Source organism: Eucyclogobius newberryi, unplaced genomic scaffold, assembly GCF_026437365.1.
Source record: "Eucyclogobius newberryi isolate DKJ021-1_F unplaced genomic scaffold, fEucNew1.0.hap1 SCAF_2, whole genome shotgun sequence".
Taxonomy (NCBI): domain Eukaryota; kingdom Metazoa; phylum Chordata; class Actinopteri; order Gobiiformes; family Gobiidae; genus Eucyclogobius; species Eucyclogobius newberryi.
The window spans coordinates 43934378-43951671 of NW_027315834.1; the positions used below are offsets into that span (position 1 = coordinate 43934378).

Consider the following 17294-nt stretch of genomic DNA (forward strand, 5'->3'; position numbering starts at 1 on the left):
CTTTTTTCCATTGCTGTACCTCTTTTGTGCTTGTGCTGAATGATTTAAATTATTCCTATCCACTTTATCATGTGTTTCCAGGTAAGAAGCTTTTTGGCACTTCACAACGATTTACAATGCAAACTCAAACTTTGTTTCTGATTTAAAAAATACAGCAATATTATAAAGAATAACTTTGTGGATGAAACACAATCATTTTAGCGTAGCATTCAGTAAACAATCCATAAAAAGATATATGCGCATAAACAAGAACAAATAAATATTATTCAAGCAGTACATTTTAATATCACTTGTTCCTGTTATGGGCCGCGGGTGACTGGCGCCTATCCCAGTGGGGATAGAATTTGGGCCTTAGGCGGGGTACACCCTGGACAGGGGCCAGCTCGTCCCAGGGTTAACCTAGAGGCAACCATTAACTTTTGCATTAATTTATTAGGGCCAATTTAGAGTTGCCATATGCACGTGTTTGGACGGTGAGAAGAAGCCGGAGAATGCCGAGAGAACCCACGGTTACACAGGGAGGACATGCAGACCCAGAGAGATCATGTGATGTTGGTCTAACTCTGGAATCAAACCCATGATTTCCTTATTGGGAGATGAGAGCTCTCGCCGCTCTGCAACTGTGCACCCCAAATATCACTCTGCAATTTTCCTTAAAGGTTGAATGGATGATTTTTTGGGCCCGAATCTGAGTCTTATTTCCTCGTGGTGTGGACTGCTGATTAGTCCTGCCACGTATCAATCATAAAACGCAGCTACCGCTCACCTGCAGCCGCGTGCAGCTCGTCCCCACGTTTCCGCGTGCCTAAGCGCATTGATCTATCATAATATAGTTCCCTCAGTGTACGGGACAAAATGAAGACGGAGAAAGACAGTTCGAGCTGACTCATAAGAGACGAAAATCTACGGGAGACGAGAGATGCGATGCGATCCGTCGCGCTAATAAACAAACGCACGTGTGTGTTGTATCAGTCCGCACGGGGGAGTGCGCATGCGCACTTCAGCCTGCATTCTCAAATCGCCGAAAAATTGTCCATTGCGCCTTTAACTTATAAAGAATTTCCCCTAATCCTAACCAGTTACCAGTGCTATGACTAATTCATAGTAGTGCACATGCACTTGGCTTCACCTTGAAAGTAGTGATGGCATGTTAACAACTGGTGTCTTTATATTTGTTTAAATTTGTGTTTTGTAGACGCAAGAATAATGGGTGAGCAAAAAGATCTGATCAAGTTTTATATGTGACATAAAAATACAAGATGCCACAGCCTTTTTAAATTGTGGTCAGTGAGTAAACATGGTAAACAGGTAATCCAAACATAAGAAGCTACCAATGTAAGTAAGTAACACTCTGGACAAGAACAAGTCTTTTCTTACCTTCTCTTAAATGTGCACTATGTAAGTTTAGCACTTGAGGGTCCACCACCTGTTTGACTAAAGGAGATGTTTTATTCTTAAAAAACAAGGTGTTTGAGTTCTTGAAGGGCTGGTTGTGACCTACCTTGCTCATTCAGACTGTCTACTGTGGAGAAAGGACAAGTGCCTTATTTGAGCAGGCCTATGTTCAGAGTAATAAGTATACTAGACTGGTGAGACGTGACTTATTCTGAACATGTGGAGGGAGCCCATTATGCCCGAATATTGCATGTGAGAGGATGTTGGGGCAGGTAAAGGCAAAGCAGTCAGTTTTTGTTTGTACTTGTGTAAATGCAATGTTCATCTGTTTTAATATATTTGTCTTGGATGTTCCACCTCACAGTTTTTTTTTGTCATTGTTCTTTTTACTATCACTAATTAAAAATAAATAAAAACTGAAGTTATAGCTATAAAAGCCTATTTGTGTCATCTGCTTGTCTCCATGGCGATATATACATTTTACACCATTACAGGCAGGCATTACAGTAGAACATTATTTGCAAAACATTAAAGGCAAAACAATGATTAAAACTAACCTTTAAGGAATCTCAACCACATTTAGAAACCAAATGTATCATCCGGAACAAAAGAAACTCCTTATGCGGCCTGTGTCCTCACCTGGCTGTAGATTTGGCTGTTGTTTTGTGGAATAAATATGGTCCAATTTGAACACAATCAGAAAGAGAGAGGAAGAACATAAAGACATAAGAACATTCACTGCTTGTTCCAACGTGGCCTCTCCGTCCTTCTGCTTATAGACTATTAGCTATGCACCAGGTAAAAACACTCAGCAAACCCATCTATAATTTAGGTGTGGCTTAGAGGTCATGTGTGAATAACAAGTGAAAAATCCCCTGTGTTCTTAGTGCACCTGAAGAGGCAGAAATACATGCAACTATTCAGCATCTGCAGCTGTTAGGCAACAAAACAATTCAGACTCCCACAGATATAACTACTGTAATGTGTGTGCTGTGTGTGTGTGTGCGCGTGTAGGTGTGTGTGTGTGCGCGTTTGTGTGTGTGTGTGTGTGTGTGCGTGTGTGTGTAGGTGTGTGTATGCGTGTGTGTGTGTGTGTGTGTGTGTGTAGGTGTGTGCGTGTGTGTGTGCGCGTGTGTGTGTGTGTGTGCGTGTGTGTAGGTGCGTGTGTGTAGGTGTGTGTGTGTGTGTGTGTGTAGGTGTGTGTATGCGTGTGTGTGTGTAGGTGTGTGCGTGTGTGTGAGTGTGTGAGTGTGTGTGTGTGTGTGCGTGTAGGTGTGTGCGTGTGTGTAGGTGTGTGTATGTGTGTGTGTTTGTGTGTGTGTGTGCGTGTAGGTGTGTGTGTGTGTGAGTGTGCGTGTGTGTGTGTGTGTGTGTGTGTGTAGGTGCGTGTATGTGTGTGTGTGTGTGTGTGTGTGTGTGTGCGTGCGTGTGTGCGTGCGTGCGCGTGCGTGTGCGCGTGCGTGCGTGTGTGTGTGTGTGTGCGTGCATGCATGTGTGCGTGTGTGTGTGTGTGCGTGTGCGTGTAGGTGTGTGTGTGTGTGAGTGTGTGTGTGCGTGTGCGTGTAGGTGTGTGTGTGTGTGCGTGCGTGTGTGCGTGCGTGCGTGCGCGTGCGTGTGCGTGCGCGTGCGCGCGTGTGTGTGTGTGTGTGCGTGCATGCATGTGTGCGTGTGTGTGTGTGCGTGTGTGTGTGACAATGCAGTCATAGTTAATGCGATACATACAATGTTTATAGCAAGTGCAAATTTTCAGCTCCTGTCTCTTGTTGGGCGTTTCCCTCACTTACACACGTTTATAACACTTACAGGTGGGTCTAGTTTAGATTTTCTTTCAGCCTTTTCTTTTTTTTACAACAGAAATGCGTTTGATTTGAATGGCTAGTGAGTTCCACAGTTTATAGCTCTTATAGGGACATCTTGATTGTCCAGGAGACGTCCTGCACTGCTAGATTTGGTCTGAGGTTCCTTTGTCCCTCTCCTGCTGTTTAATCTGTGTTTAAATGTATCAAGTGGTTCAGGGTTATTAGTTATTAAGTTATTAACACATTTGAGAAAACGAGAAACATAATTCTTAAAGATGTGGCAGTGATGAAAGTGGATTGGTTTTCTATCCATAATTTTGATTGCTTGATGAACCAATTTACTTTGTGGCTGAGGGAGCTGCCGGGGCCCATGCTGCCACGCAGTATGAAATATGAGAGATGATCATAGCGTGCATGCACCGCAGGGCCGCCTGGTTCACAATATACTATGGGATTAGTTTAAAGCAATTTAGATGTATTTGTATTGTTTTGGATAGTGTTTATCAAACTTTAGTTGGGAGTCTAGGACCAACCCAAGATATTAGACAAGACAGAATTTTTTTTTTAAAAAAGTAGAACATTTTTGGTGGAAGTTTGACATCTTCTTGTCTTTGTGGATGTTTTTGTTTCATCTATCTTCCGTTTATGTCATTTTTGGTTTTAATTTCTCAAAAATACCTTTAAAAACATGGATTCTTACACTGAGCGGTCTCATCTCTCAACAGATCCAACCTGGCGTCACCATGGAGATATATAACTATAATGCCATACTGCGAAAGTATGGCAAAGCAAGGACATCTCCATGGAGACAAGCAGAAAAGTTACATAGTGCACCTTTAGGAATAATAAAAAAATACTTCTCACTTAAGAGATTCTCTGTTCAGCTCTTGAGAATTAGTTCTTCAGACTGAGATGTGAAGAGTTTAATAATCAAAGGTCAGTAGAATCTATGAAGATCATATGATGCTCTTCATCTAGTTTGATCCAGTAACATTTCAACATGCATGTCAAATGAATGCATGTAGTTTTGGGTGAACATAAACAAAGTCTGCAAATGGGACCATTGCAACCTCCAAAGTCGCAAACTATACCTTAAAATGTGTACATTGACTCATGCACTGATAGAAGCTCATTTGTTTGCTCAGCGCTTTCACATAAATCTTCTAAGGTTCAGCAGTGATGCACATCCTCCACCAATGAGAATCATTTATTCTGACGCAGATCAATACACTCATATCATATGTCCACAAATAGTAGCTTATATTAATGGTGCCAGTAAAGCACCACTTATCGTATGTACTCACTAACATCCCGCAAATGTAAGAAAATAAAAACACTTTTCTGTTATATTAAGTTTAAGCAATGGAAGGTTTTTTGTTGCCAGATCAAAGGCTGTGCAAAGCCATGCGTGAAATCTAATGCGAAAAAACGTTCCAGTGTCATCTCTCATTTTAGTGACTGTTGGGAGGGAAAAGGGGAGGAAAATGCTCAAGGTTTGCCAAACATTAACCAAGCCCTGCAGAGAGAAAGGCAGAAGGGTTTGATAGCTTGTGCGGTGTCAGATTGTGCTTCACTTTTTGAATCTAATTCTAAGTGAAAGCAGAGGGAATATCCAGACACTGTCATAGTGGCATTGTGTTATCTGTCACTCAGAGACACAAACTTCAAACAGTGCCACCACACCTCAAATATTTTAGGATGAAGATGTGAAATGTGTCAGCAAATTTGGTAACGCTTTAAAATTAGGTTTCTTAGTAAACTAAGTAGTAAGTTATAGTTATTTGTTTAAAAGCAATTACACAATTAAGGCATTTGGCTTATACCATATACATGTTTTCAATAACCAAGAGATTAATGTATATGTTTTAGTTTGAGTTAAATAACTAGATAAATAGTTTACTAAGAAATAAAACGTTTCCCATATTTTAATCCAACATAATAAGAAAATGAGAGAGGCAAATTGGGGAATACATCACGCCAGGAACAAATCAGCAAAGCTTCATGAAATGAAATTCACCCCACACACCTAAGCACGAGTAAATAATTATGAAGGAAAATACAGCAGAAAGATAAGCCTAATTAAAGCAAGTAAACTGAATTGCTTTTCAAATTGTTGTCACTCACTTGCATACCAATATTCTAAGCAACAAAATAACTTTTTAGGTAAACTTGTGAGCGCTCAAATTAGAATTTTATGAAGGTTCAAACTGGACGACTCACTGCTGTTTCCCCTGTGCAACGTTCTCCTCGGCCCTGCTCAGCTCGGCCCTGCTCTGCTCTGCCCTGCTCAGCTCTGCCCTGCTCAGCTCGGCCCTGCTCAGCTCTGCCCTGCTCAGCTCGGCCCTGCTCTGCTCTGCCCTGCTCTGCTCTGCCCTGCTCAGCTCGGCCCTGCTCAGCTCTGCCCTGCTCAGCTCGGCCCTGCTCTGCTCTGCCCTGCTCTGCTCTGCCCTGCTCAGCTCGGCCCTGCTCAGCTCTGCCCTGCTCAGCTCTGCCCTGCTCAGCTCGGCCCTGCTCTGCTCTGCCCTGCTCAGCTCTGCCCTGCTCAGCTCGGCCCTGCTCTGCTCTGCCCTGCTCAGCTCGGCCCTGCTCAGCTCTGCCCTGCTCAGCTCGGCCCTGCTCAGCTCTGCCCTGCTCAGCTCTGCCCTGCTCAGCTCTGCCCTGCTCAGCTCGGCCCTGCTCAGCTCGGCCCTGCTCCATCTCATATGCAGCTCTGCACCTCCTGCGCATCGCTTATTATTATTTCCTGCTCGGGTCTAAGCGCCAAACGTATTATATTATATATGATTATATTTATATATGATTGCATACCATCTACACTATTCCGTTATATATATACCTTGCCTTTTTCATGTCCTTCCAGTTGTTCATGAGCTCCCTTCGGTCTGTAAAGGTTTGTATTTAAGCTAATTGTCCCGTAAAAGGTCACTTGGCATTTGAAAATGAGACACATGCAGAGGAGCTGCTCATGCCCATTACTGTCACCTATAGCAACGGAACAGGCTTGATTTGCACACTTTAAACTGTTGCTGTGCATTTGCAACTGTATAGAGTGAAAAAAGTGTTTTATTTTGTTACCATCTTCTACAGCTCGTCGATTTTATCAAGGTGGGATTGGATCATATTTTGGTTGCAGTGAAATACATTGGCTTTTGAAAACCGTGCTATGCAAAGAACAAACTGCAAGCCACTTAAAATGGCACTTTATTGTTTTTGCAAATGAACCCTTCACCTACCATTTTTTATATGATGGCAAGTACAGAATATCAGCCAAACCTCAACATATTGTTCTACCAGTATTTAAACGTGTTTTCCACAATTACTCTTCATCACCATAGCAACTGGCAAGCACACAGGCATTCACATGTGATCAAGAAGGACAGAGATTTTTTTTCTTAGAAAAATCACTAACGACGAATCCATTCACCCTATAATACGTTTAGGATAAAAGACTGCTACATGTCTCTTACTTGGGCGACTCATTTTTGCACTATTTTCTGACCAACTGTACATGTCGCGTATATACTATTATACTATTTTGCAATTATTATTATTATTATTATTATTATTATTATTATTATTATTATTCATTGTTGCCAAAGAAAAGTTTCTTAAATTAGAGTAAATTCTAGAAGTGTAAAGGCATAGGGCATTTCAATAATCAAGGCCATGCTTTTCACAACATTCTATCAAACCACATTTTACAGTATAGACCAATGTTAATCCTGGGAACAAGAGCGCTACGGGAGGTTAAGCTGGTCATTAAATAGCTGGGGGATGTTTCTGCTCTAACATTTTGCATTGCGTCATTGAATGATATTTCACCCACAATATCAGTGATTCGCTCAGTATGTCTGCTCTGATGAGACTATAGACCTCATTGTATATATCCAAGCATGCATAATGTTCTAATTCATACACTTCCACCGATGCTCATGGTGGATCAAAACAGTGATTGATTCAAGTGATTGGCCCGCACCGCTCTCCAAAGCTCCAAGTTTCTCCTTGGGCTGTGTGAAGTATCATCACTTTGAAGAGCACTATAATTGTTCCGAATTTCACCATCAGCTGTCTTTCTAATTAAAGGGGGAGATGATAATTGCTCTTATGTCTATAAACCCACCCTCATCCCACATAATGCACCAGACACATGACAACACACACACGCACACACACGCACACACACACACACACACACGCACACACACACACACACACACACTCACACGCACGCACTTTGACACATTTACATAAAAGGCACAATTTTTAAACCAGAAACCACTCAGAAGAGATTTTCTGTTCTCCGGGGGTTATTATAACTCAGGGAGAAAGAGTCTTTTCCAAGCCTGTCATTTATCAATTGGGTGACAAAACAGTCTGAAAAGCTCAGCGCTAATACATTTTGTGCATGACAATAAAGAGTTCCCCCTAAAACCTAAAAAGCTGTCCAGATAAGTGGACTTAAAAAGTTTTCCTTTGGCAAAGCTCCTTGTTCTCTCAATACAGACGGCACACGTGTTCTGCTCAGAGGAAAGGTGCGCCGCAGGGTTTTGTTTAGGAAATGAGTCTCCAACTCATTTTGATAACTGAGGTGAAACAAAAATCAAGAAAGCAATCATTTTATTTGGACACTACAATTACACAGGCTTTTATCTTTGTGATTGTGAAAGTAACTGCAACTAAATGCAATTTCTTCACACTGGGTACATATTGCTTATGTCACTCTTTGTGTTGAATCTAATTTTGTTGAACAATTAGTTATACTCTCTTCATGTGGTATGCCCCAATCGCATTAGATATTTCATTTACTTATTTTTACCACTAAACCTTTGTCTATTTTTAATTAAGCACAGTGTTGTTGTGATACCAAGATTTCTAACTTATTTTTGATATTAAGGAAAAGGCCTGACATTCAATACCAATTTTGATAACTTAATGAAAAAAAAAGAAGAAGCTGATTTTAAACACAAAATAATAGCTCTTTCTTCAGGAAAGGTCAAGTTTTATATTGTTAATGTGATTTTATTTGTATTATTACTTCATCAAATAAGAATCCCATTTCAATACAGTTTTAGTATCAATTAGTATTTGATTTTGTGTTAACTCTGTGACAAGCTGGCCCCGCCTAAGGCCCAAAGTCACTGGGATTAGCTCCAGTCACCCGCGACTCCGAATGAGTGTTTTGAAAAGTATGAATACATTGTATTTGATATTAAATGCACATGTTACTTAAAGGTATGCCACAATATAAAAAATAGTGTTAGAAAGGTCAAGACAAGTAAGTATTCATTGAGTGATTAGGAAAGTTAATAGGAAAAATGACATAACAGCCAGATAAAAAGCCCTTTACATTTGTGTCCATTTAGCCTCCAAAGTTGTTACAAATATTATCACTTATTTAGTTCTTAAATTTCTATATTTTGACCTGATAAATCACAATAATTGAATAATCTTGACATCCTTTTTAACTCATTCAGAGACGCCATGTGTGCTAACTACAACATTGTTTGTGCCCATCCTACAGAAAGTGCTGGAAACTTCCATGCCTTTTTGTGTTAGAACGCAGAGGCAAACAGCTCTAACCATGGAGAATCCTATCACAATCCCCTGGAGCTTTGAGGAGCAAATCTATCCCTGCCTCAGACCCAATTAAAAAACACATTGACACTCACTTCCACGGAGGCACAAATCATTTTAGCTGGTGCACCGTGCTACTTGAGGATATTCATGTTGTGATACCGCGGGGCTAAAATATAGTTTGACCCCTTTACCCGCTGATGTTGGCCTTGGCGGGGGCGGCGTTGGTAGAAAAATGGATTGGCAGCCGTTGTTTACCTTGCAGATGAAGCTTGCTCTCAGGGCTCTGCAGGAGGATGGAGCTGACGGAGTCCAGATTATCATAGCTGCTGCAGCCCAGTGGTCCAGTCCGTGTTTCTGTCACCTGCAGGAGAATTAGACAGGCAAGAAGGGAAATGGTTTAAGGAGTTGTACTAGGTGTTTGAACAAGGGCATTTGCATATTAATATCCACATTTGCATATGCTGTGCAATGTAAATGTTCACAATTACATTTGTTTTAAGTGTATCTTCAGGGGACAAAAAAAATAATTTTGATTCATCTTGTGCCCCAACATTTTTTATTAAACTAATAAATACAAACAGTGCGTATCTAGTGATCATATTAACACATTATTGAGACCCAGTTTTTCACTAACATGTCCACAGTATAGGAACTGTATTTTTAGCTTTACAACTATAGTTTTTAAACCTAATGATTCCGGGGGCAAGCCAGACTTTCCAAATACACTTGTTGCTTGTTGCAAGGAGTTGACTTGAATCTGTGGTCTTTGTGGTACTGGTATGAAAGATATGCTAGTGGAGGCACCTCTAGCCTTTTCCTTTTGAACCTAAAATGCTTTAACAAGTAGAAAAAAATGTGTTATGGTGTCCTTGGTATTGGTATTTATCATAAAATAAAGGTTGTGGACCACAGTGCTCCTCTATAACCACTGAAGAAAAGATAAAAACACACACATTTAAAGTAATTATAGCCGCCTCATCTAAGACCTTTAAAGGCAAAACATTTTCGCATTTGCTTAAACACACTTCACCAGTTCCATCATTCACAAAATACTTGAGGCAAATGTGCACTTTTGGTTAAATTAGACGTGGCAAAGCTCTGACTTTTGATGTGGTTTAGAAACAAATAAATAAGTGAGACTGGCTGTAATTCTGAAAAACTCTGGTGCAATTTTATCAAGTGCAATTAACTACAAAAGCCTCGTACTGCATATTTCACAGTTGATAGTTCCTTTATGGACATTATGACAACTGATTTGCCACTATGACCACTTGAGTGCCTCTGATTAGGGATTAAACCATATTGTAAGAGTAAACCTTGGGCAGATATAATTAATAGCCAGATAATATTAGATGTCCCCTACTTATTGTATGACAGAAGCACTTTGAGACCAAGTTAGTGATGTGTGCGTGAGTGACTGACAGACAGAGTGATGACTTTGTGTATTGTGTGAAGTGAGACTCCAGCAGATGGGAAGATGACAAGCACGAAATTAGGCAGATGTTACTCTTTACTTCTGGCATCAGTCTGTTGGGGGAAATTTTAAATACAGTGGAAGAAGACAGGGATGAATGCCTGCAGAAAAGTCTTAAAGTCTCAGGAATGATAAAGCATATATCCATAATAAGAGGTTTTACTCAGTTTAGTCATCTATTGTACAAAAAAAAAAGGATTTTATTTGGAAGACAAAGCAGAGTATTTTTGACTACCTTCAAAATATCCTGTTGCAATTTGGTGTTTGACAAAAAAGACTATTTTGGGCAATTAAACATAATGAACAATGGACTAATAAAATGTTTTATTACCCATAAGATTAAAGAGTTTATCGTCACTGACATTTTTATATTCTACAGCTTTTTAAAGGATATAGAACACTAAGAGAGCTCTACAACATATAGCAATGATGAAATAAAATGACTAACTTTATACCATATTTACAGCAGTATAGAATGTATCATTATGTATTATTCTTAATTATAATTGAATTGAATAACTGATGTTAATCATTTGTTAATTGAGAACCAATCATGTTATTTTTGTTCCAAATCATAGTTTTTGTAAGCATGCAATTACAGACTTATCTCTAAATGCCCTTGAAAGGTGTCAAGCAGCTCAGGGTCAGAGCATAAAGTGCGAGTGCAGGATGATTACAAAGCCAGACCTCACTATCACGCTCTGCCATCTTGATGGCTGCTGACAGCGCTCTTTCTCCCTGTCGTTTTGTTGTGCTTATCACCCAAAGATTTACTTCCCCCAAAGGTTGTCTTGCATGATCCATGGTGACTGGGCAAAATGAATATCTGTCCTCTGTCACTCTCGGACATCCTCCCTCAGTGGCCCTATACAAACGCTTGGAGTCAAATGCATTGGCTTTGCTCGCATACAGTACTTTGTGCTCCTTTTTGCATTAAGTTGTTACAGGTGTCCAGTAATGCATTGCTCTCAAAGTGACCCACAATTCATCATGAAAAGGTGTCTATATGAGAGTGGGGTAATGCCATTCACACTTTCATTGGTGAGCATCAGAGTATATGTTCCTCTTGTTAAGCCACCAATCTTGAAAACACAGTTAGAACAGTTAAGATGAAAAGCCGCTAGGGTCGAGGGGAACTTAAAAGATTTGGATTATTAAGCAGAACACAACAGTGCAGTCCCCAGGGACCACTGGCATCATTATGGTCCACTAGAACTACATTCTGGAACATTGCCACTAATTGTCAGCTGTCACGGCATTGCAATCTGAGCACGTAAACATAATGCTCTAGAGATTAGACGTGGTGCAGTTCACATGGCTGTGAAACAAATCTGTCTTCATTTACTGCTAAAATATATATACATCAGAATGCAAAGGTTCTTTAACTCTAAAGTGAATGTTGTCATTTTTTGGCAATAAACTGAAACCCACTGAGAGCAGCAAATGTGCATTTTGCTTCTATTAATGGTAAAATGTATGCCCTCAAGTTTGACCTAAACACGGCAATGGAAAGAAAGACGCATTAAAAATTTAAGTGCAAGAGCCTAGCATTTTTTTTTATCATGCAATCTAAAACATTTTACAGTCAGTGAATATGCCCCCCTTTGTTATGAGAGAAAAATACCAAATAGGGCTAAAACCCAATGCCGCAGCTGCCCTGAGGCACATTGATGAACACCATTTTGTGCTTGTGGCCTTTTACACCGGCACAGTTACACATACAGGCAACCAACTGAGCACTAAGAAGTCAAACACTTAAATTACGGGCTTGTGAACTTGGTCATTTAAAGCCAATGTGACACGTATGCCTGTTTGAATCAAAAACATAAGATAAATGTTCTGTGATATATCTCCTTCTTTCGGTTGGGCTTTTCATCTTATCAGGCTGGACCAGTATTTCTGAAGTTAATTAGAAATAAAATATTTACGACATTTGGTTTGAGAGAAAAAATTATCTCAATCAAAATAGGAAAAGTGTATTTCAATCAAACATTGCACTGGCTCTCACTTTCATTGCACCCAGACGGTATTTGAAGCTTGAACTGGACAGTGAAGAATATGGAGAAGTTGCACTGTCTTCATTACACTTGTCTCTACAGAGCCCTTCTAATCTGCCCATCACCTGCTATTCTCTTAATGACTTGCTATTTCTGTCCACATAGAAATGAAGAGACATGTAATTCTCTAAACCCAGATCCCCGTCAGATCTCAGAGGGCTCTTTCTCCTTCTTGCTCATATTATTGCCGCATATGCCTCGTGTATTACAGTAAGGCCTTGTTAAAGAGCAGCCATTTGTATTTCAACAAGCTTATAATAGATGCCAGAATATATATTAGTACATTTTATGTCAAATTGGGTTATTAAATTCAACTGATTAGTTCATTTGAAGCAGTTGTACCTGTTTCTAAGCGTGTTGCTGCAATGCTCCACAGATATTTGTCTTGCTTATAGGGAGTGGAAAGTTACCTCGTACCAGATTGTTGCATGTTTTGAATTGAGTTCTACACAAGGGATCAATCTGGACAGAATCTCACCGAAAGCAGTTGGGAAAAGGCGTAACATTATGACAGATATTTGAATCTGACTGGTCAAAGCGACTCAACAGCGGAACAAGCTGAGAAATCCAGTCAGAGAAAAGCCCAGACTTTTTCCTCAAATAATAAAAAAAACAAAATAGTCTGTAAATCTGGCCAAAGAATGTCTGTCGGCATCGCCATGTTTGTTTCGGTTTGTCCTTTTGACTTCCGCCCGTACTACAATCCTGCGCTGTGATTGGTCCACCACACAGCGTGAACCAGATTAAGTGGAAAGTGGGGGAAAAAATGTATTAGTGAATGTTCAAATTCAGAAATGATCTTTAAAAGTACAATTGCTTAGTATTCTTAATACTGAAATATCTGCTCCACCCATTAAACTTAATATAATAAGAGAGAAATAATCTAGTGAGCATTTTATTAAGTGAAGGCCTTCTTCTGAAAGGTCAAAGAATCATGGTCAGATACAGTAGGTTTAGATGAAATACAGTAACTAACCACTTATTTCAGACAAATTATGAAACAGTTTGCTATTTTGAGTTAGGTTTGGCATCAGGGAGGTGACCTTGCAGACTAGAGGATATAGGAAGCTGTCTCCCCTGCACACTTTATGGTTGAATAAACACACAAATTGTTTATACATTCTTCTGTAGCAGTAACGCCCTACATATCCACACCTAAGGGTTTTACAGGAAAAACACACTCATAAAAGTGACATTTCCTTTCCATTAAGACACTCCACTGGGTAACTTATTTTCATCTCTAAATGACTTTCTCTGCGCAATTGCATAGCCATCACGTTCAACAATTTATTTTAAAAAAGGTCCTCAACTGCTCTCAGTGAGAAGCTAGCGCTGTGATCCAGCCGTAGGCCTACTGTGGTATGTGGCTCAGGCTGTTTTTATATCTATGTGATGTCCCTAACCCTTTGAGAGTTACGATTATTGTGAGAAAAACATCATGATTTAATCATTCAGGGTTAATGAGGACGTGAACAAACAACAGCGAAATCTTGAATCTTCTTTCATTCCCGTTACTATTCCTCAGTTTGGAACCAGCTTTAGGAAATCAACTTTCTGAATAACAAAATACAGTCAACATTGACCTTATTCTATTTTATATTAAGATGTATTTTTGGACTATGGATTAAATTGAAATACTTAATCTTGCTTCTAAAATGGTCGCAATTATTATTTTTCAGTTGTTACAATTATATTGTGATCAGACAAAAAAAAAATCACAATTGTTGATTGACCAAATAATCTTGACATCCCCAATCTACATATATTAAGAATGCTCCATTAGCAAGGACCATGCAACCACAAGGTATGAGAATATATTTATCAATGTGAGATGGACGTGACGATCCATGGCAGCTCGAACTGCTGGGACGAGAGACTCAGGGGGCAATCTGCCCAGCCGCTTACAGATCCCCCTCTTAGAAGACTGGACGCTAAAGAAAGCATATTACAAAGAGAGGGAGGGCGGGCTGAGAGAACAGAGTCAAGCGGTGACTGAGGCATTAGATTGGTATAAGCAGGGAAATAGAGGCGTGGTCTTCAAGACCCTCAGTTGACATATTAACGCCATATGTTAATTGATTAGTCTAGGAATTATTCTTTTGATTAACTGAATAAGTTGTTCTTTAGAACGCAAAAGTCATGTGATGAAAAGATTTTTACTAAATTTGACTCAGATGAAGTTGAAGTGATGCTATTTGTGGATTTATTTGAGTATTTTCACCAAATACACTAAATGTACACATTTTCCTCATCATTTTCATGGAATTACGGCTCAATTTCAGTCATAAAACATATTTTCTCAGCATGTTTTGGAATCTATGTATATACAAGTTAATGCTTATTTGATTACTAAATTAGTTACTAATAATCAATTAGTTGCAATTAAATGATTAACTTCTTGCGTGTTACTTCAGCAAAAGTATTGAAGAGCAAACATTTTTTTAATAAAAGTAAAAACATTACATAAAAATAAAAAAAGAAGTTGCCTAGATTTTGATAACTATTAAAGAGAGAAATGTGGTGATTTAATAAAGATTGTCTTGTCAATACGGATTTAAATGCTTGTAGAGTGTTTTCTCAAAGTCAGGACTTAAAATCAAAACCTTTAGGTAGAATGTACAAAAATATCACTAAAAACATGGAGAAAGAAAAGATTCCTGGTTTCATCCACTTTCAAATTTACTTCAAGCATAGATACCTAAAAAATAAAGTACTTTCACTTTGTATTTCCTTACTTTCCACCACTTTATACTAAACACAGGACAGAAAAACTACTGCAGTGTCTGGAAAATAGTGAGACAGCATGAATTCATTTGAATGCCTTTTGGATTTTTTATGGGACACATCCTTATTGTTGATATGTCATTTAAGAATAATACACAAAGTCAGTTTATAATACCACAAAAATTGCATCCAACTAAATCCAACTTTACATTATAGATTTATCATTTCAGACCTGTTAAATTTCCGTCTGAACACTACATCCCTCTTTATGCACCTTTAAGCAGTACAAAGTCCATGGAGACAGCTAGCTTAAGGATGCTCAAACGAATATCCTGTGCATACACCTGAACACACTATTCTACATCAGCCCTGTCAATACGCAATTCATTTCTCATTATAATAAATGTAGTGCTCCTCAGGGACACACTTTACATAACTTCAAAGGGCACTCTGTAATGGCCTTTCAATATTCTGATGATTCCAACTTGCACAGCGTGTACAACCTGTGGGAGGCCAATAACAATCAAATAATTGTTTGCATTTCTCACTGACAGAAATAAAAGTGTTTTAATGAGAGCAAGTTGCATTAGAGCCTGCGCAGATGTCTGGAGTCGGCAGAGATTGATTGTTCTGTGTCCTGCTGACTGTCCCGGCGTGCACACACCATTCTTCTGCCTCATTAGTAGTCGGATAACAACATATTTGACAACTAATGAGTCAAATATGTTGTTATCAGACTACTGTAGTCTGATAACAACATACTTGACCCTGCACCGAGCTGGCCCCTGTCCATGGTGTACCCCGCTTAAGGCCCAAAGTCACTGGGATAGGCTGCAGTCCCCCGCGACCTCTAACGGGAACAAGCAGTGGAAAATGCATGAATGAATAGCAACATATTTCATCTCATAGTTGGAAATTCGGTTATAAAAAGGCCTTTGCCCATGTTATATTTGATATGTAGATGCTATTTTACATTTGGTTTGTTACATGGTGTTTATAGTGCTAAATAGCCTGAAAGAACAAACTACAATATGTCTGGACTGGCAGGCGGTTCGCCATACAGTGTGTCATTTACATACATACATAATTCACTGGATGTTCAAGGCAGCAGCTTGATGAAACACATGGTGGTTGTCAGACAGAAAAAATGGCACATTTGTTTTATTCTGTTGCAGTTGTGCGATCACTGCGATCCATCACTGTAAACACTTCCATGATCTGAGGCGACGGGCCAAATGGAAGCAGGCTGTGAACAACTGGAGATGATGTAAGGATGCACATGACACTTTTCACACTTTTGGAAAGAATTTTCAACATTTTAAATTGATTCTTGAGAGTAAATGACTATTATTTCAAGCTGTGACATGATTAGTGTATTCCTTTGAGAAAAAACTACTATTGCTTAGAAATATTACAAGGAATTCAACATTATACTCACTTTTTAACAATACAAAACACCACTAGTTACACTCAAATTCCCACTATGTATGCTATTGTTATCTCAATTCTTCAACAGTGCCTCTCAGTATATTTACCCTTTCTTTTCTTGCTACATCTATAACCACAACTACTACTGCTGTTACTAATAGCAACATTGTGTTGAATAGTACCTCTTTCTGCATTTTTTTATATGAAGGAAAGGTACAAACGGTGAAAGTGTGAAACCATTTATCTGTGCTCCCATGCAATTTCCATTCCAGAGTTTGCTCTACAGAACAGGTCAAGCAGCCACAGCGAATCAATATGAAACGCAGCACTCTTGTTTTGCGAATTTATAGAGCAGGTCTTTGTTGTGGACTTTGGCTTCTTTCACATTCTGGTCGCCGTCTGCTCTGGACGTGACTGTAATTTCACCTGCGGTTGTCCTTTAATTTATACTTACTAATTGGGCTACCCCTGACTGAAAAGGCTTATTTTCAACTCATACATCTGAATACTCAAACATAATTATGTACTCAAACAAACAAACAAACAAACAAACAAACAAAAGAACAACCAAAAAAACAACCAAAAAAGCAAGGATTGTCACAACACACTAGGCTAGGATCCACCATGGTTCTTTCTGAATATTCTAATATATTCAGTGGTCTCCGTCTGGTTACAACTCCCTCTACTCAATAGTAAATCCAACAACAAAACCCAACATTGCCACTAAAGGGCCAAAAATGCACAAATCTGAAGATATTTACATGCAACAAAAGCATATTTTCTGACCCATCTCCAGACACCCTGTAGTCCTTGTTTTAAATATTCAACACATATTTTCTA

General features: G+C 39.3%; 1 protein-coding gene across 1 annotated transcript in view; it reads right to left on the minus strand.

The window, feature by feature from the left end:
- The window catches only part of brinp1 (bone morphogenetic protein/retinoic acid inducible neural-specific 1), a 109240-nt gene that overhangs the window by 26896 nt on the left and 65050 nt on the right, over positions 1 to 17294 (minus strand). The window contains exon 5 of the mRNA XM_072453166.1: positions 9027 to 9132. Within this exon, the coding sequence (XP_072309267.1) occupies positions 9027 to 9132 (106 nt within the window). The remainder of the gene's footprint in view (positions 1 to 9026; positions 9133 to 17294) is intronic.